This window comes from Haliotis rubra, unplaced genomic scaffold (assembly GCF_003918875.1).
Source record: "Haliotis rubra isolate DU_JTF1 unplaced genomic scaffold, ASM391887v1 Scf667, whole genome shotgun sequence".
NCBI lineage: Eukaryota > Metazoa > Mollusca > Gastropoda > Lepetellida > Haliotidae > Haliotis > Haliotis rubra.
In genome coordinates, this window is record NW_025767376.1 from 205,842 (window position 1) to 227,396 (window position 21,555).

General features: G+C 37.8%; 1 protein-coding gene across 2 annotated transcripts in view; it reads left to right on the forward strand.

Moving 5' to 3' along the window:
* The first annotated feature begins 3,470 nt into the window (after positions 1-3,470).
* LOC124257575 (deleted in malignant brain tumors 1 protein-like) overlaps positions 3,471-21,555 on the forward strand; it is a 51,775-nt gene continuing 33,690 nt past the window's right edge. Inside the window, exons 1-4 of one of the 2 annotated variants that reach the window (XM_046691675.1) lie at positions 3,471-3,662; positions 6,415-6,499; positions 8,459-8,589; positions 9,166-9,333. In XM_046691675.1, the coding sequence (XP_046547631.1) occupies positions 3,560-3,662; positions 6,415-6,499; positions 8,459-8,589; positions 9,166-9,333 (487 nt within the window). In that variant the 5' untranslated portion in view covers positions 3,471-3,559. The remainder of the gene's footprint in view (positions 3,663-6,414; positions 6,500-8,458; positions 8,590-9,165; positions 9,334-21,555) is intronic. The other variant, XM_046691676.1, reaches the window with a different exon arrangement.

Below are 21,555 nucleotides of genomic sequence, written 5' to 3' on the forward strand. Positions count from 1 at the left end.
CACACTTAGGCACCTTGAGGTTGCAGACAACTATGGGTGCCTTGCGTATGCCTTCAGGTGTGGAGTGTCCACCATCTCAGAGGTGAGGTGAAATTTGCTTTAACGTCGTCCTGGAGAATATTTCGCTCATATGACGACGTGCATGCGTGTGTATGTGTATGTGCGGCTGCTTGTCCTAGCCCAGACTTAAGCTGGTTTTATAGTGCTAGCCCACTGAGATACCATACCGCAGTGAAGCATGAATACCCCACTCAGACACATCATACTGACTCCGAGACGACCAGACCTTGTTGTACCCATTAATGCCGAGCGCCAGGCAGGGACCAACAAGCACCATATTTTAACGTCTTTTTGTATGACGCGGTCGGGGATCGAACGCGCGACCTTCCGCTCTCCGGGCGGACGCTCTAACCACTACACCACGGAGGCGGTCCCACCATCTCAGAAATAGTTCCAGAAGTTTGACAGGCATTTGTGTTTAGCCTACCTGTGATCTCTGAAGCCTGGACAGCCGTCGCTAACCAGTTTGAACACAGTTTGGATTTGTACAACAAAAAGCCTTCTCTTGTTCCGCCTCTAGGTTTAAGAATTAAACCATTCATTTCTGCTGCCGACATTGAGCTGGGTATATCTCCTTCCCGTCTTCTTTCTTCTCTGCCTTGGCAATTGGTTAGGCCACAAGTTGACCTAACATTAACTACATTTAAACAATTAGAAACAAATGAATTACAGTATAAACAAGAATTTACTCAATTAAGAAATAAATATAATACATACAAACCCTTATTTACAGATGGGTCCAAGGACGGTGGCGCAGTGACATGTGCCACTGTCATTGGATCCAGAACAATATCTTCTAGAATACCGGATAACAGCTCTATATTTACAGCAAAAGCAAACGCTATCTTAACAGCTCTTAAATATATTCAAAGGCATCCTAAGCATAAACAATATATAATATTTTCTGACTTGCCTTCAGGCTATTACAAATCTATCTTGCAAACATCCACTTTTAATTGAAATAATCGAATTATATAATGACATCGTCTTCTGTTGGTTACCCAGCCACGTTGGCATTTCTGGGAACACAATGGCCGATCTTGCTGCCAAGGCAGCACTTAACAAATCTGTGACACCACTTCTGATCCCATGCCCTGATTACAAAGCTAGCATTAGAACCTACATCCGTGATCTGATGCAGAAGAAGTGGAACACCCAAGTAGGTATAAATAAATTACATGAAATAAAACCTTATATTGGTTACACCTACTTGGGTTGAACAGGTCATTATGCGACGATGTCGCATTGGCCACTCTAGATATACTCACGAATATTTACTGAAAGGCGAAGATCTTCCGTTTTGCATCCCTTGTGATGAAAGAATCACAGTCAAGCATGTCCTGCTTGACTGTGTTGAATATTCCATCACAAAGGGATAAGTATTTCAATGTCAAAACATTGAAGGATCTGTTTTATACTGTTAATTATCATTTAATAGTTGAATTTTTAAAAGAATTAGATTTGTTGACTGATCTGTAAATAGCTAAATATTTTATTGTTGGAAGTTTATATTAGTAACTGAGATTGTTAGTGGCTGTACCCTCAAAGGGGGTTGAAGTAGCGTAAAATTATTGTCCTCCTGAGAGGGTACGTAAGTCCCAAAACTTTCAAATTAAAATGTAAATTTACCATATTTTAAACGTAGTATCTTTGTTCTTGTAACTGCTAAATTTTCCTACAATCGCCAGCGGCTGAAGGGATGGTGAAAATCCAACTAGGGTCCATGCAGGTAGCAAAAGTAATGTAAGTCCCCATGGTTCCTAGTATGGTGATCTACCTTCAGTTGTTGGCGATCTATAGCCCGTGTTTTATACTGTATTGTCCTCTTTAATTGAAATGTTTTAGCTTTGCTCGCTAGTTTTATTCATATCTGTGATTCTCTAGTATTTTTACTGTCCATCGTCGACAGGTTTTGATCTTCAAAATGTTTTCTCTTTATATTGTATAAATTGTTTTCGTCACGATATGGCTGAGATATTGCCGATGTGACGTTAAATATTAACTCACTCACTCACTCGTATCTGCTCGTGAGTCATTCGTGTCAGGTCGTGAGCAGTGAGACCAGACAGATCGTCACAGATCGTGGGGAGATCGTGACAGATCGCGATTACATCTCAACAGAGCGTGGTGTTTGTCTTGTCCACGATTTATTTCGACCACTACGATTTCTAAGCACGATTAGATGCGATATGTTGCGCTTTGTTATGATGCAATACTATCTGATGCGATGCTCACGATTGACAATAAAATTGTGTTGATCGTAGAAAATGTTTTAACCGTCCAACATTTTTCTACGATCAACACGATTGCCACGACTGACCTCAGGATCTGATAAGATTTGATAGGATTGCCAAGATTAGTCCACAATTAAGACCACGATTTCAATCGTGGCGCGAATCGTTATAGTGTTAACATAGCATTTAGGGGATCCATCACAACAAATACCGTTTCCATTGCCAAGTCTGTGGGAAAGGGTATCAACAACTGTGGAATTTGGACAGTTCATGCTCTAAAATCCATGCAACACCATGGACAGTCACTTCAACGTAAACATTCAACGCAATGGACAGTTTCAACACAACACAATATAAAATGTACAGTTTAATTTTCGACGATAACTGAAAAAATACCGACGCATTAAAGCCTAAACTCTGAATGAAGACCTAAAATAACTATTTCTAAGAAAAAAAGGCGTGTCTGCAGATGAGGTTGTCATATTTCGTGTTGAAACGATAATTTTCCGCGATCTTGTTTCGACACTCAGGAGGGTGCCCTCGCTTAACGCACAATTGCAATAAACAGATCGAGAAGGTGTCAAGCTATTACAGAAAGATCTGTACATTTCTAGACCCCTTTGTCAAATGGCAAAAACTGATATACTTGCAAAATAATGAAAATGCGAGGGAAAACTTACCATTACTCTTGCGCCACACGTTCGTCTTTCACTGTCCAGCGAGGAAATGGAGTTGCTTTTGGGGCAACTCCACATTTCGTGTGGACAGCGCTTCCACCCCATGGAAGGGAAAATGAAAGAAAATATGAATCATACAAAAATAGTAAAAATATACTTTAGTCAAAGACTGAAAGTATTTTCGCGGGTTAATATGGACATTTTTTAAAAATCCCCAACGAAAAGGTGATAATAAATGTGCCTTCTGTTTCAAGCTTTTCTATTTTAATATTTAAATACTGTAATGAAGGAATATGTATTTAAAGAAATTCTTTCGTACTCTGTAATTAAAATGTCTATGTGTTAACCTGGTCTCGTCGCTATATGGCTGAAACAATGATATGCGACCTAAAACTTAATATATAAACTCAACATCGACAAGCTGACTTCATCTGTCCCGCACCCAATCATGAACACCGTATTTTACGGGGCACTATTTTGCTACCGCACCGGTGCGCTTCTCTGAACGTTCCTAGGTCATGCTGTCATAGCTAACGGGGATGGTGCATTTTCACGTTACGCAATCCTGTTCACAGGAACATAAGTGGCATGGCTACGCCATCAACTGAGGTTAAAATGCCGTCTCACCGACTTGTGGAAGTTGTGGCAGTAGCATTGTGTCTCTGTGCGCGAATACTGGGCCAATCTACAGGTACGTGGTACTCGAGGTCTGATAGCAGTTGTATAGAAGCAGCACTAACTAGCATCAAACAACTATAGTCATCGAGTCATATTTTTTTTGTTTATTAACTAAAGGTAAAGCTCGTTAAAAGGTGCCAGGCACATACTATCAGACTCGACACTAATAACAAGTATTTGAAATGTGATGGTTTGATCAACACTCAGTGAGACATATATTTGGTCTCAGGTTTGATGTCTCCCTGATTTCTATAGTCAAGTATGAACAGGCACATAACGTGATTGTTTTATAATTTGGTCTCAGGTTTCATGAACAGCAACGTATTATAATCATGTTGTCGACATTGTTGATGTTAGTGTGAGCGTTGACTGGAGCATTTGACATATCGGTGTCTATACGATAACAGCCCCTAAAATATGTAAACCCATACCCTATTTGGTATCGGCAGAGTTTATAAATTGTTGGTTGTAAAGATAATATGTATTTTTATATATTTCACTTTCTTTGCTCATTCCTCATAAAACACTTGATTAACTATTATAACTAAAATATATTACTATATTAACTAAAATAACTAACTAGAAGATTATTATATTTTACGAATTGGTCTTAAAGTGCACCTCTATTAATGGTCTTCAGATGGCAATTGGTCTTCAGAGGCAACTAACGGCATCGGGTGGTCAGAATCGCTGACCTGCTTGACACATGTCATCGTGTCCCAATTACTTAGATCAATGCTCATGTTGATCACTGGATTGTCTGGTCCAGACTCAACTATTTAGACCGCCACCAAATAGCTCCAATATTACAGAATGTGGTGTTAAACAACAAACAACAAAATAATTAACAACAAATGGTGTCAGCTCCCCATCAAAATAGGTTTTGAGCCAGCACAAGCGTGCCTCGTTCAATACCAGGGGAATTCCCTTGGTTTATAATATTTGATAGAATCATGCTTACCAAAACCTTTAACTTTTCAACTTCATATATGTGTGGAAATGTTAATGTACAATCATTTACTTCAGTAATTTCAGCAATTACGAATCAGTAGGAAACGCAGTCCAGTCGATGTACTCAAAACAGCCATGACTGTTACGTTTCCTATTGTACCACAATTACTACTTGGTCTATAGTCAATTATGGTATGATTCCTACATTTAGTCCTCATTCACAAAATGCTCCGTCAATGACCTGTTTCAAGTATTAATTATTGGTCTCAGTACTCGGGTGACCTACGTTATGGAAATGAAGTTCACCACTGCCTCGGTGAATATCCAGGTCATATAGCAATCAGTGGTTCACATTTGGTATTTCTCATGTCTGGCGTAATTATTCAATATACAATCAGGCAGTAAAACTGTTTGATGTGGTGAATGTGTTACATGTTACGCAACAAGAAAGGAATGGCCAGTTGAGTTGCAAAACATTTCAATCAAAAGAATTAACTGATAATATATTGATTAATCCACTGTTATCTTGCACTCTGGATTTGTCAAAAGTGTTTATGTATGTAGGTTAACTGAAGCTGACACAAATGCACCCATCGAGGCAAAATCAACATGCTGTATTCAAGGGATTTGCTGATAATCTGTTGATTGATGATTCATTGTTGTCTAACGAAACTGAGTATTTTAAAGAACATTGGATGTCATGAAAATAGATAACATGTGCTATCTCATGTGACCAGTGTGCTAAATAGTTTCCAAATTTTGCTAGCCAGTTGGGCTAGCTATGCCTGAAAGTTACCAGCCCACAAAATAGTTCAATAGCCTGCAATGTGAAGGTAGACGCAGGTGTCATCAATGAGCTATAAGTGTGTTATAACTTAACCAGTCGGAGACATTGATGTATTTGCAAAGTGACCACATGAAAATTCACTAGCCAGTTGGGCCATTGACTTTGGAAATTTACTGGACTGACTGAATTTTTACTATCCACGGGTGAGCGGGCCAGTGACTATTTCGCACACTGCCTGTGACCAGTGAGACATGACACCTATTTACAACAGCTGAAACAATAGGTGTCACTTCACATAGAACAGCAAGAATGAAGTTAGGTACAAGTAAAGTCAATTATAAGCAATTTGTATTCTCTGACGAAACAACCGATCCATATTTCGATACTTTCAAAGCTAGAGTTTTGTTTCTCTTTAAGTGTGGGCATGCCCAAAGCCCCAGAAACTCTAAGGAGTCAAGAATGTACATCTTGAAAGGTGTTTAACAATGTTGACATGTGTTATAGTTCTGCAGTGTAGTAGGGTGCAGTGCAGGGTAGGAAATAACTTGCTAGTGTACTCTGGTACAGTGGCACATGTAAAATCACTTGCCCTGGTAATTTTTCCACTATACCGGCTGATTTTCTTGTTGATCTTTTAAATAAACAACGTAATTAACATTGGAAAATCAACTGGACGACGGTACAATGTGCTATACAAATTAGATTGCCCGACAGAAAACAACACTGGACTCGGACGTCGGGCAATGGGTTATTTCCACCCCTGTGGTGTCATCCCACAGATGACATCTTACCTTGTCATCCTGCTCATAATATTGATCTCTATTGGTCAAGTGGACAAGGCGGCAGTCAGGCTTCAGATCAGAAGGTCCGAGGTTCGAATCCCAGCAATTGATGTGTAACATTTAATTGGTGCTTCACACAGAGTAACCATACTCAACAAAAAACTATATGTTCAGGAAAACATTCCCTTTGTGAAATCGTTGTCCTTGTCAGTATCATGATATTGCATTTGTTTTTCCCTTCACAGATAGTGGCTGCACTACCAAGGTCACCGTGTCAGACTCAGTCAGACACACAATCACATCAGAAGGGTACCCTTCAGAGTATCAACAGTAAGACATTTGTATAGTACATCTTTCCTTCCTGTCACTATGACAAACAGAAAATCCTAACTCTAATGAAAATAATGATTGATAAATGGTATCCCAGAAACTTTGATTTGAGGCATCCATATTATCTAACAAGGTTGATCAAACTTTGATATGACAAGGTTGATCAAACTTTGATTTGAGACACCCATATCATCTAACAAGGTTGATCAAACTTTGATTTGAGACACCCAAATTATCTAACAACGTTGATCAAACTTTGATTTGAGACACCCATATTATCTAACATCATTGATCAAACTTTGATTCTCGACATCCATAGTATCTAACAAGGTTCATCAAAGTTAGATTTGAGACACCCAAATTATCTAACAAGGTTCATCAAACTTTGATTTGAGACACCCATATTATCTAACAAGGTTCATCAAACTTTGATTTGAGACACCCAAATTATCTAACAAGGTTCATCAAACTTTGATTTGAGACACCCATATGACTAACAAGGTTCATCAAACATATTATCTAACAAGGTTCATCAAACTTTGATATGAGACATCCGTATTATCTAACAAGGTTGATCAAACTTTGATTTGAGACATCCCAAACAAATGATACTTTGATTTGAACACAAGGTTGATCAAACTTTGATTTGAGAGACATCCGTATTATCTAACAAGGTTGATCAAACTTTGATTTGATTATCAAACAAGGTTGATCAAACTTTGATTTGAGACATCCGCAGATTATCTAACAAGGTTGATCAAACTTTGATTTGAGACATCCGTGAGACATCCATATTATCAAACAAGGTTGATCAAACTTTGATTTGAGACATCCGTATTATCTAACAAGGTTGATCAAACTTTGATTTGAGACATCCGTATTATCAAACAAGGTTGATCAAACTTTGATTTGAGACATCCGTATTATCTATCAAGGTTGATCAAACTTTGATATGAGACATCCGTATTATCAAACAAGGTTGATCAAACTTTGATTTGAGACATCCGTATTATCAAACAAGGTTGATCAAACTTTGATTTGAGACATCCGTATTATCAAACAAGGTTGATCAAACTTTGATTTGAGACATCCGTATTATCAAACAAGGTTGATCAAACTTTGATTTGAGACATCCGTAATATCAAACAAGGTTGATCAAACTTTGATTTGAGACATCCATTATTATTAACAAACAAAGGTTGATCAAACTTTGATTTGAGACATCCGTGATTATCTAACAAGGTTGGTTGATCAAATCTTTGATTTGAGACATCCGTATTATCTAACAAGGTTGATCAAACTTTGATTTGAGACATCCGATCATACTTTGATTATCTAACAAGGTTGATCAAACTTTGATTTGAGACATCCGTATTATCAAACAAGGTTGATCAAACTTTGATTTGAGACATCCATTTCAAGATTATCAAACAAGGTTGATCAAACTTTGATTTGAGAGACATCCATAACAAGGTTGATCAAACTTTGATTTGAGACATCCGTATTATCAAACAAGGTTGATCATTCATATGTATCCGTATTATCCAGGTTGAAGATTTGAGGTTAACAAGAATTTAAGACATCCGTAACTGATCAAACACACGTATTATCAAACAAGGTTGATCATACTTTGATTTGGGTCGATCAAACTTTGAGACATCCTCATTAACTCGTTGATCAAACTTGAGGTCAAAAGATCCTCACCATGAAGATTTGGGTTAGAATTGGTCTTCAACAACCAATGCAGGTTAGAGCTCATTAACTGCACTTGGTCAAGCTCACACTCGGTTGATGCATATCACAGTAAATCGATGCTCATGGTGTCAATCACTGGATTGTCTTGTCCAAACTTGATTAATTCCAGACAGCTGTTATATGGCTGGCAATTGCACAGCGCATTGTTAAACAAGAAAGAAACAAAAACCTGTGGATGTTGACAGCATTTCATTTTTGTTTCAGGAATCAAGAATGCCGTTGGCAGCTTGACGCAACACAAATGTATAGCCAGAACAAAACCATAAAACTGCGATTTATGGTTGACATAGAAGATTCTGATGACTGTGAAATAGAATCTGTCACAGTCTTTGCTTGTAAGTATAGACACAAAAAAATATGGATTGTTTTTTTGCCTTTCAGGTGAAATGTATGTTGCTTGAAGTATCAGTTTGAAATCTGATAAGTCATTCTTTGTCACAGGACTCATTCTCAATAACGGGGTGCAAATGCTGTCACCGCCATGCTTCTTTTAATTAGCAAATGTTATTGTGTTATCAGTATAAACTGCCCAACATACATCATGCTTAAACAGTCCAATAAGCCCCAAAGTATATTTGTTACAGCTAAGGAAATAGGTCAGCTGATGTTCATTACTGTTGCCGATAACAAAACCTTACTTCGCAGTTTAACTTAACACAGTTTGGTATACAAATACCTAAATATTAGTCCATTAAGACATTGATATTGGTCAAAAGTTTCATTTTCTGCAAATTGTTGGGCCAATGCATTCTTTTTTAGATAAATGAATTTGGTCTAATGACCTGTTGCCAGTTTTGAGAAAATGTCTGTGACCAATTTTCAGCTTGACATATCGTTTGATCTCACACAAGCAATATCTCCAGTGGAACACAGTTTTGAATGATAAATGTATGTTGACCCTTTGTCACCAGTCACATCAACCAGAAATACCAAACTAGCAGTGCTGTGTGGCAGCATGAGAAGAAAAAAATATGAGTTCTTCATCCAGTCCCTCCTGGTGGTGTTCAAGACAGGATCTAGAGTTGCACGGGGCAAAAAAGGCTTTACGATGGTGTACCAGATGATTGAGGGTATGTCAAGTAAGTGAGTGAGAGAGTGAGTGAGTTCATAAGGTTTGGTGCTTTTGCTCTTAGTTGAGCGAAATAGGCTTCACACATTGAACCCATGTGGGGAATCATGTGGTGAGACAAGACTGTGAAATAGGGACTGATATGTTTGATGATGGTGAGACAAGACTGTGAAATACTGACTGATATGTTTGATGATGGTGAGACAAGACTGTGAAATAGGGACTGATATGTTTGATGATGGTGAGACAAGACTGTGAAATAGGGACTGATATGTTTGATGATGGTGAGACAAGACTGTGAAATAGGGACTGATATGTTTGATGATGGTGAGACAAGACTGTGAAATAGGGACTGATATGTTTGATGATGGTGAGACAAGACTGTGAAATACTGACTGATATGTTTGATGATGGTGAGACAAGACTGTGAAATAGGGACTGATATGTTTGATGATGGTGAGACAAGACTGTGAAATGAGACAAGATAGGACTGATATGTTTGATGATGGTGAGACAAGACTGTGAAATAGGGACTGATATGTTTGATGATGGTGAGACAAGACTGTGAAATAGGGACTGATATGTTTGATGATGGTGAGACAAGACTGTGAAATAGGGACTGATATGTTTGATGATGGTGAGACAAGACTGTGAAATAAGGACTGATATGTTTGATGATGGTGAGACAAGACTGTGAAATAGGACTGATATGTTTGATGATGGTGAGACAAGACTGTGAAATAGGACTGATATGTTTGATGATGGTGAGACAAGACTGTATGAAATAGGACTGATATGTTTGATGATGGTGAGACAAGACTGTGAAATAGGGACTGATATGTTTGATGATGGTGAGACAAGACTGTGAAATAGGGACTGATATGTTTGATGATGGTGAGACAAGACTGTGAAATAGCGACTGATATGTTTGATGATGGTGAGACAAGACTGTGAAATAGGGACTGATATGTTTGATGATGGTGAGACAAGACTGTGAAATAGGGACTGATATGTTTGATGATGGTGAGACAAGACAAGACTGATATGTTTGATGATGGTAGACAAGACTGTGAAATAGACAAGACTGATATGTTTGATGATGGTGAGACAAGACTGTGAAATAGGACTGATATGTTTGATGATGGTGAGACAAGACTGTGAAATAGGGACTGATATGTTTGATGATGGTGAGACAAGACTGTGAAATAATGACTGATATGTTTGATGATGGTGAGACAAGACTGTGAAATAGGGACTGATATGTTTGATGATGGTGAGACAAGACTGTGAAATACTGACTGATATGTTTGATGATGGTGAGACAAGACTGTAAAATACTGACTGATATGTTTGATGATGGTGAGACAAGACTGTAAATAGTGACTGATATGTTTGATGAAGGGTGAGACAAGACTGTGAAATAGGGACTGATATGTTTGATGATGGTGAGACAAGACTGTGAAATACTGACTGATATGTTTGATGATGGTGAGACAAGACTGTGAAATAGGGACTGATATGTTTGATGATGGTGAGACAAGACTGTGAAATAGGGACTGATATGTTTGATGATGGTGAGACAAGACTGTGAAATACTGACTGATATGTTTGATGATGGTGAGACAAGACTGTAAAATACTGACTGATATGTTTGATGATGGTGAGACAAGACTGTGAAATAGGGACTGATATGTTTGATGATGGTGAGACAAGACTGTAAAATACTGACTGATATGTTTGATGATGGTGAGACAAGACTGTGAAATAGGGACTGATATGTTTGATGATGGTGAGACAAGACTGTAAAATACTGACTGATATGTTTGATGATGGTGAGACAAGACTGTGAAATAGGGACTGATATGTTTGATGATGGTGAGACAAGACTGTGATGATGGTGAGATAAAAATATGACTGATATGTTTGATGATGGTGAGAGATGAGACTGTAAAATACGACTGATATCTTTGATGATGGTGAGACAAGACTGTAAAATACTGACTGATATGTTTGATGATGGTGAGACAAGACTGTAAAATACTGACTGATATGTTTGATGATGGTGAGATGAGACTGTGAAATAGGGACTGATATCTTTGATGATGGTGAGACAAGACTGTAAAATACTGACTGATATGTTTGATGATGGTGAGACAAGACTGTGAAATAGGACTGATATGTTTGATGATGGTGAGACAAGACTGTGAAATAGTGACTGATATGTTTGATGATGGTGAGACAAAGACTGTAAAATAGTGACTGATATGTTTGATGATGGTGAGACAAGACTGTGAAATAGGGACTGATATGTTTGATGATGGTGAGACAAGACTGTAAAATAGTGACTGATATGTTTGATGATGGTGAGACAAGACTGTGAAATAGGGACTGATATGTTTGATGATGGTGAGACAAGACTGTAAAATACTGACTGATATGTTTGATGATGGTGAGACAAGACTGTGAAATAGGGACTGATATGTTTGATGATGGTGAGACAAGACTGTGAAATAGTGACTGATATGTTTGATGATGGTGAGACAAGACTGTAAAATAGTGACTGATATGTTTGATGATGGTGAGACAAGACTGTGAAATAATGACTGATATGTTTGATGATGGTGAGACAAGACTGTGAAATAGGGACTGATATGTTTGATGATGGTGAGACAAGACTGTGAAATAGTGACTGATATGTTTGATGATGGTGAGACAAGACTGTAAAATACTGACTGATATGTTTGATGATGGTGAGACAAGACTGTAAAATAGGGACTGATATGTTTGATGATGGTGAGACAAGACTGTAAAATAGTGACTGATATGTTTGATGATGGTGAGACAAGACTGTAAAATACTGACTGATATGTTTGATGATGGTGAGACAAGACTGTGAAATAGTGACTGATATGTTTGATGATGGTGAGACAAGACTGTAAAATAGGGACTGATATGTTTGATGATGGTGAGATGAGACTGTAAAATAGTGACTGATATGTTTGATGATGGTGAGACAAGACTGTAAAATAGTGACTGATATGTTTGATGATGGTGAGACGAGACTGTAAAATAGTGACTGATATGTTTGATGATGGTGAGACGAGACTGTAAAATACTGACTGATATGTTTGATGATGGTGAGACAAGACTGTAAAATACTGACTGATATGTTTGATGATGGTGAGACAAGACTGTAAAATAGTGACTGATATGTTTGATGATGGTGAGACAAGACTGTAAAATAGTGACTGATATGTTTGATGATGGTGAGACAAGACTGTAAAATAGTGACTGATATGTTTGATGATGGTGAGACAAGACTGTAAAATAGTGACTGATATGTTTGATGATGGTGAGACAAGACTGAAATAGTGACTGATATGTTTGATGATGGTGAGACAAGACTTGTTGTAGTTATATGTTTGATGACATGGTGAGTCAAGACTGTGAAAAATAGTGACTGATATGTTTGATGATGGTGAGACAAGACTGTGAAATAGGGACTGATATGTTTGATGATGGTGAGACAAGACTGTAAAATAACTGACTGATATGTTTGATGATGGTGAGACAAGACTGTAAAATAGTGACTGATATGTTTGATGATGGTGAGACAAGACTGTAAAATACTGACTGATATGTTTGATGATGGTGAGACAAGACTGTGAAATAGGGACTGATATGTTTGATGATGGTGAGACAAGACTGTAAAATAGTGACTGATATGTTTGATGATGGTGAGACAAGACTGTGAAATAGGGACTGATATCTTTGATGATGGTGAGACAAGACTGTATGAAAAATGACTGATATGTTTGATGATGGTGAGACAAGACTGTGAAATAGGGACTGATATGTTTGATGATGGTGAGACAAGACTGTAAAATACTGACTGATATGTTTGATGATGGTGAGACAAGACTGTGAAATAGGGACTGATATGTTTGATGATGGTGAGACAAGACTGTGAAATACTGACTGATATGTTTGATGATGGTGAGACAAGACTGTGAAATAGGGACTGACTGATATGTTTGATGATGTTTGGTGAGACAAGACTGTAAAATACTGACTGATATGTTTGATGATGGTGAGACAAGACTGTAAAATAGTGACTGATATGTTTGATGATGGTGAGACGAGACTGTAAAATAGTGACTGATATGTTTGATGATGGTGAGACAAGACTGTGAAATAGGGACTGATATGTTTGATGATGGTGAGACAAGACTGTGAAATAGTGACTGATATGTTTGATGATGGTGAGACAAGACTGTAAAATAGTGACTGATATGTTTGATGATGGTGAGACAAGACTGTGAAATAGTGACTGATATGTTTGATGATGGTGAGACAAGACTGTGAAATAGTGACTGATATGTTTGATGATGGTGAGACAAGACTGTGAAATAGGGACTGATATGTTTGATGATGGTGAGACAAGACTGTAAAATACTGACTGATATGTTTGATGATGGTGAGACAAGACTGTAAAATACTGACTGATATGTTTGATGATGGTGAGACAAGACTGTAAAATACTGACTGATATGTTTGATGATGGTGAGACAAGACTGTGAAATAGGGACTGATATGTTTGATGATGGTGAGACAAGACTGTAAAATAGTGACTGATATGTTTGATGATGGTGAGACAAGACTGTAAAAATAGGGACTGATATGTTTGATGATGGTGAGACAAGACTGTATGAAAAATGACTGATATGTTTGATGATGGTGAGACAAGACTGTGAAATAGGGACTGATATGTTTGATGATGGTGAGACAAGACTGTAAAATAGTGACTGATATGTTTGATGATGGTGAGACAAGACTGTGAAATAGGGACTGATATGTTTGATGATGGTGAGACAAGACTGTAAAATAGTGACTGATATGTTTGATGATGGTGAGACAAGACTGTGAAATAGGGACTGATATGTTTGATGATGGTGAGACGAGACTGTAAAATAGTGACTGATATGTTTGATGATGGTGAGACAAGACTGTGAAATAGTGACTGATATGTTTGATGATGGTGAGACAAGACTGTAAAATAGTGACTGATATGTTTGATGATGGTGAGACGAGACTGTAAAATAGGACTGATATGTTTGATGATGGTGAGACAAGAGACTGATATGTTTGATGATGGTGACAAGACTGTAAAATAGTGACTGATATGTTTGATGATGGTGAGACAAGACTGCAACAGTGACTGATATGTTTGATGATGGTGAGACAAGACTGTAAAATATGACTGATATGTTTGATGATGGTGAGACAGAGACTGACTGATAATGATAGACTGACTGATATGTTTGATGATGGTGAGACAAGACTGTAAAATACTGACTGATATGTTTGATGATGGTGAGACAAGACTGTGAAAATGCTGACTGATATGTTTGATGATGGTGAGACAAGACTGTGAAATAGTGACTGATATGTTTGATGATGGTGAGACAAGACTGTGAAATAGTGACTGATATGTTTGATGATGGTGAGACAAGACTGTAAAATAGTGACTGATATGTTTGATGATGGTGAGACAAGACTGTGAAATACTGACTGATATGTTTGATGATGGTGAGAGCAAGACTGTAAAAATACTGACTGATATGTTTGATGATGGTGAGACAAGACTGTAAAATAGGGACTGATATGTTTGATGATGGTGAGACAAGACTGTGAAATAGTGACTGATATGTTTGATGATGGTGAGACAAGACTGTGAAATAGGGACTGATATGTTTGATGATGGTGAGACAAGACTGTAAAATAGTGACTGATATGTTTGATGATGAGTGAGACAATGTTTGATGATGGTGAAGACAAGACTGTAAAATAGTGACTGATATGTTTGATGATGGTGAGACAAGACTGTAAAATAGTGACTGATATGTTTGATGATGGTGAGACAAGACTGTGAAATAGTGACTGATATGTTTGATGATGGTGAGACAAGACTGTGAAATAGTGACTGATATGTTTGATGATGGTGAGACAAGACTGTGAAATAGTGACTGATATGTTTGATGATGGTGAGACAAGACTGTGAAACAGTGACTGATATGTTTGATGATGGTGAGACAAGACTGTCAAAATAGTGACTGATATGTTTGATGATGGTGAGACAAGACTGTGAAATAGTAGGACTGATATGTTTGATGATGGTGAGACAAGACTGTGAAATAGTGACTGATATGTTTGATGATGGTGAGACAAGACTGTGAAATAGGGACTGATATCTTTGATGATGGTGAGACAAGACTGTGAAATAGTGACTGATATGTTTGATGATGGTGAGACAAGACTGTGAAATAGTGACTGATATGTTTGATGATGGTGAGACAAGACTGTAAAATAGTGACTGATATGTTTGATGATGGTGAGACAAGACTGTGAAATAGTGACTGATATGTTTGATGATGGTGAGACAAGACTGTAGAAATAGTGACTGATATCTTTGATGATGGTGAGACAAGACTGTGAAATAGTGACTGATATGTTTGATGATGGTGAGACAAGACTGTGAAATAGTGACTGATATGTTTGATGATGGTGAGACAAGACTGTGAAATAGTGACTGATATGTTTGATGATGGTGAGACAAGACTGTGAAATAGGGACTGATATGTTTGATGATGGTGAGACAAGACTGTGAAATAGTGACTGATATCTTTGATGATGGTGAGACAAGACTGTAAAATAGTGACTGATATCTTTTGATGATGGTGAGACAAGACTGTGAAATAGGGACTGATATGTTTGATGATGGTGAGACAAGACTGTAAAATAGTGACTGATATGTTTGATGATGGTGAGACAAGACTGTGAAATAGGGACTGATATGTTTGATGATGGTGAGATGAGACTGTAAAATAGTGACTGATATGTTTGATGATGGTGAGACAAGACTGTGAAATAGTGACTGATATGTTTGATGATGGTGAGACAAGACTGTGAAATACTGACTGATATGTTTGATGATGGTGAGACAAGACTGTGAAATAGGGACTGATATGTTTGATGATGGATGAGACTGTGAAATACACTGACTGATATCTTGATGATGGTGAGACAAGACTGTGAAATATAGGGACTGATATGTTTGATGATGGTGAGATGAGACTGTGAAATAGTGACTGATATCTTTGATGATGGTGAGACAAGACTGTGAAATAGTGACTGATATGTTTGATGATGGTGAGATGAGACTGTGAAATAGTGACTGATATGTTTGATGATGGTGAGACAAGACTGTGAAATAGTGACTGATATCTTTGATGATGGTGAGACAAGACTGTGAAATAGTGACTGATATGTTTGATGATGGGTGAGATGATGGTGAGACAAGACTGTGAAAATAGTGACTGATATGTTTGATGATGGTGAGACAAGACTGTGAAATAGTGACTGATATGTTTGATGATGGTGAGACAAGACTGTGAAATAGGGACTGATATGTTTGATGATGGTGAGACAAGACTGTAAAATAGTGACTGATATGTTTGATGATGGTGAGACAAGACTGTGAAATAGTGACTGATATGTTTGATGATGGTGAGACAAGACTGTGAAATAGTGACTGATATGTTTGATGATGGTGAGACAAGACTGTGAAACTGACTGATATCTTTGATGATGGTGAGACAAGACTGTGAAATAGTGACTGATATCTTTGATGATGGTGAGACAAGACTGTGAAATAGGGACTGATATGTTTGATGATGGTGAGACAAGACTGTGAAATAGCGACTGATATCTTTGATGATGGTGAGACAAGACTGTGAAATAGGGACTGATATGTTTGATGATGGTGAGACAAGACTGTGAAATAGTGACTGATATGTTTGATGATGGTGAGACAAGACTGTGAAATAGGGACTGATATGTTTGATGATGGTGAGATGAGACTGTAAAATAGTGACTGATATGTTTGATGATGGTGAGACAAGACTGTGAAATAGGGACTGATATGTTTGATGATGGTGAGATGAGACTGTGAAATAGTGACTGATATGTTTGATGATGGTGAGACAAGACTGTGAAATAGTGACTGATATGTTTGATGATGGTGAGACAAGACTGTGAAATAGTGACTGATATGTTTGATGATGGTGAGACAAGACTGTGAAATACTGACTGATATGTTTGATGATGGTGAGACAAGACTGTGAAATAGTGACTGATATGTTTGATGATGGTGAGACAAGACTGTGAAATAGGGACTGATATGTTTGATGATGGTGAGACAAGACTGTGAAATAGCGACTGATATCTTTGATGATGGTGAGACAAGACTGTGAAATAGGACTGATATGTTTGATGATGGTGAGACAAGACTGTGAAATAGTGACTGATATGTTTGATGATGGTGAGACAAGACTGTGAAATAGTGACTGATATGTTTGATGATGGTGAGACAAGACTGTGAAATAGTGACTGATATGTTTGATGATGGTGAGACAAGACTGTGAAAATAGTGACTGATATGTTTGATGATGGTGAGACAAGACTGTAAAATAGTGACTGATATGTTTGATGATGGTGAGACAAGACTGTAAAATAGTGACTGATATGTTTGATGATGGTGAGACAAGACTGTGAAATAGGGACTGATATCTTTGATGATGGTGAGACAAGACTGTGAAATACTGACTGATATGTTTGATGATGGTGAGACAAGACTGTGAAATAGGGACTGATATGTTTGATGATGGTGAGACAAGACTGTGAAATAGTGACTGATATGTTTGATGATGGTGAGACAAGACTGTGAAATAGGGACTGATATCTTTGATGATGGTGAGACAAGACTGTATGAAAGATGACTGATATGTTTGATGATGGTGAGACAAGACTGTGAAATAGGGACTGATATGTTTGATGATGGTGAGACAAGACTGTGAAATGAAATGACTGATATCTTTGATGATGGTGAGACAAGACTGTGAAATAAAAGGACTGATATGTTTGATGATGGTGAGACAAGACTGTGAAATAGGGACTGATATCTTTGATGATGGTGAGACAAGACTGTATGAAATAATGACTGATATGTTTGATGATGGTGAGACAAGACTGTGAAATAGGGACTGATATGTTTGATGATGGTGAGACAAGACTGTGAAATAGTGACTGATATCTTTGATGATGGTGAGACAAGACTGTGAAATAGGGACTGATATGTTTGATGATGGTGAGACAAGACTGTAAAAATAGTGACTGATATGTTTGATGATGGTGAGACAAGACTGTGAAATAGTGACTGATATGTTTTGATGATGGTGAGACAAGACTGTAAAATAGCGGACTGATATGTTTGATGATGGTGAGACAAGACTGTCAGAAATAGTGACTGATATGTTTGATGATGGTGAGATGAGACTGTAAAATAGTGACTGATATCTTGATGATGGTGAGACAAGACTGTGAAATAGGGACTGATATGTTTGATGATGGTGAGACAAGACTGTAAAATAGTGACTGATATCTTTGATGATGGTGAGACAAGACTGTAAAATAGGGACTGATATGTTTGATGATGGTGAGACAAGACTGTGAAATAGTGACTGATATGTTTGATGATGGTGAGACAAGACTGTAGAAATAGGGACTGATATGTTTGATGATGGTGAGACAAGACTGTGAAATAGTGACTGATATGTTTGATGATGGTGAGACAAGACTGTGAAATAGGGACTGATATGTTTGATGATGGTGAGAATGAGACTGTGAAATAGTGACTGATATGTTTGATGATGGTGAGACAAGACTGTGAAATAGGGACTGATATGTTTGATGATGGTGAGATGAGACTGTGAAATAGTGACTGATATCTTTGATGATGGTGAGACAAGACTGTGAAATAGGGACTGATATGTTTGATGATGGTGAGACAAGACTGTGAAATACTGACTGATATGTTTGATGATGGTGAGACAAGACTGTGAAATAGGGACTGATATGTTTGATGATGGTGAGAGACAGAGACTGTGAAATACTGACTGATATGATATGTTTGATGATGGTGAGATGAGACTGTGAAATAGTGACTGATATCTTTGATGATGGTGAGACAAGACTGTGAAATATCAGGACTGATATGTTTGATGATGGTGAGATGAGACTGTAAAATAGTGACTGATATGTTTGATGATGGTGAGACAAGACTGTGAAATAGTGACTGATATCTTTGATGATGGTGAGACAAGACTGTGAAATATGACTGATATCTTTGATGATGGTGAGAGACAAGATATGTTTGATGATGTGAGAAATAGTGACTGATATATCTTTGATGATGGTGAGACAAGACTGTGAAATAGTGACTGATATGTTTGATGATGGTGAGACAAGACTGTGAAATAGTGACTGATATGTTTGATGATGGTGAGACAAGACTGTGAAATAGGGACTGATATGTTTGATGATGGTGAGACAAGACTGTGAAATAGTGACTGATATGTTTTGATGATGGTGAGACAAGACTGTGAAATAAGGACTGATATGTTTGATGATGGTGAGACAAGACTGTGAAATAGTGACTGATATGTTTGATGATGGTGAGACAAGACTGTGAAATAGTGGACTGATATGTTTGATGATGGTGAGACAAGACTGTGAAATAGTGACTGATATGTTTGATGATGGTGAGACAAGACTGTGAAATAGTGACTGATATGTTTGATGATGGTGAGACAAGACTGTAAAATAGTGACTGATATGTTTGATGATGGTGAGATGAGACTGTGAAATAGTGACTGATATCTTTGATGATGGTGAGTCAAGACTGTGAAATAGGACTGATATGTTTGATGATGGTGAGATGAGACTGTAAAAATAGTGACTGATATGTTTGATGATGGTGAGACAAGACTGTGAAAAATAGTGACTGATATCTTTGATGATGGTGAGACAAGACTGTGAAATAATGACTGATATCTTGATGATGGTGAGTCAAGACTGTGAAATAGGACTGATATGTTTGATGATGGTGAGATGGAGACCTGTGAAATAGTGACTGATATGTTTGATGATGGTGAGACAAGACTGTGAAATAGTGACTGATATGTTTGATGATGGTGAGACAAGACTGTGAAATAAGGACTGATATGTTTGATGATGGTGAGACAAGACTGTGAAATAGTGACTGATATCTTTGATGATGGTGAGACAAGACTGTGAAATAGTGACTGATATAGTTTGATGATGGTGAGACAAGACTGTGAAATAGGGGACTGGATATGTTTGATGATGGTGAGACAAGACTGTGTGAAATAGGGACTGATATGTTTGATGATGGTGAGACAAGACTGTGAAATATGGACTGATATGAAGTGACTGATCTCTTTGATGATGGTGAGACAAGACTGTGAAAATAGGACTGATATGTTTGATGATGGTGAGATGAGACTGTGAAATAGTGACTGATATCTTTGATGATGGTGAGACAAGACTGTGAAATAGGGACTGATATGTTTGATGATGGTGAGATGAGACCGTGAAACATATGACCGACATCTCTCGATGATGGTGAGAAATACTGTGACTGACCGATATGTTTGATGATGGTGAGACAAGACCGTGAAATAGTGACTGATATCTTTGATGATGGTGAGACAAGACTGTGAAATAGGGACTGATATGTTTGATGATGGTGAGACAAGAGACTGTGAAATAGGACTGATATGCTCTTTGATGATGGTGAGACAAGACTGTGAAATAGTGACTGATATCTTTGATGATGGTGAGACAAGACTGTGAAATAGCGGACTGATATCTCTTGATGATGGTGAGTCAAGACTGTGAAATAGGGACTGATATGCTTTGATGATGGTGAGATGAGACCGTGAAATAGACTGACATGTTTGATGATGGTGGGAGACAAGACTGAAAATAGGACTGATATCTTGATGATGGTGAGACAAGACTGTGAAATAGTGACTGATATGTTTGATGATGGTGAGACAAGACTCAGAAATGCAGACTGATATGTGTTTGATGATGGTGAGACAAGACTGAAAATAGTGACTGATATGTTTGATGATGGTGAGACAAGACTCAAAATACCGACTGATATGTTTGATGACGGTGAGACGACTCCGGTGAAACAGCGGACTGATATCCTTGATGATGGTGAGACAAGACCGTGAAATACTGACTGATATCTTTGATGATGGTGAGTCAAGACCGTAAAAATACTCGACCGATAAGGTTTGATGAT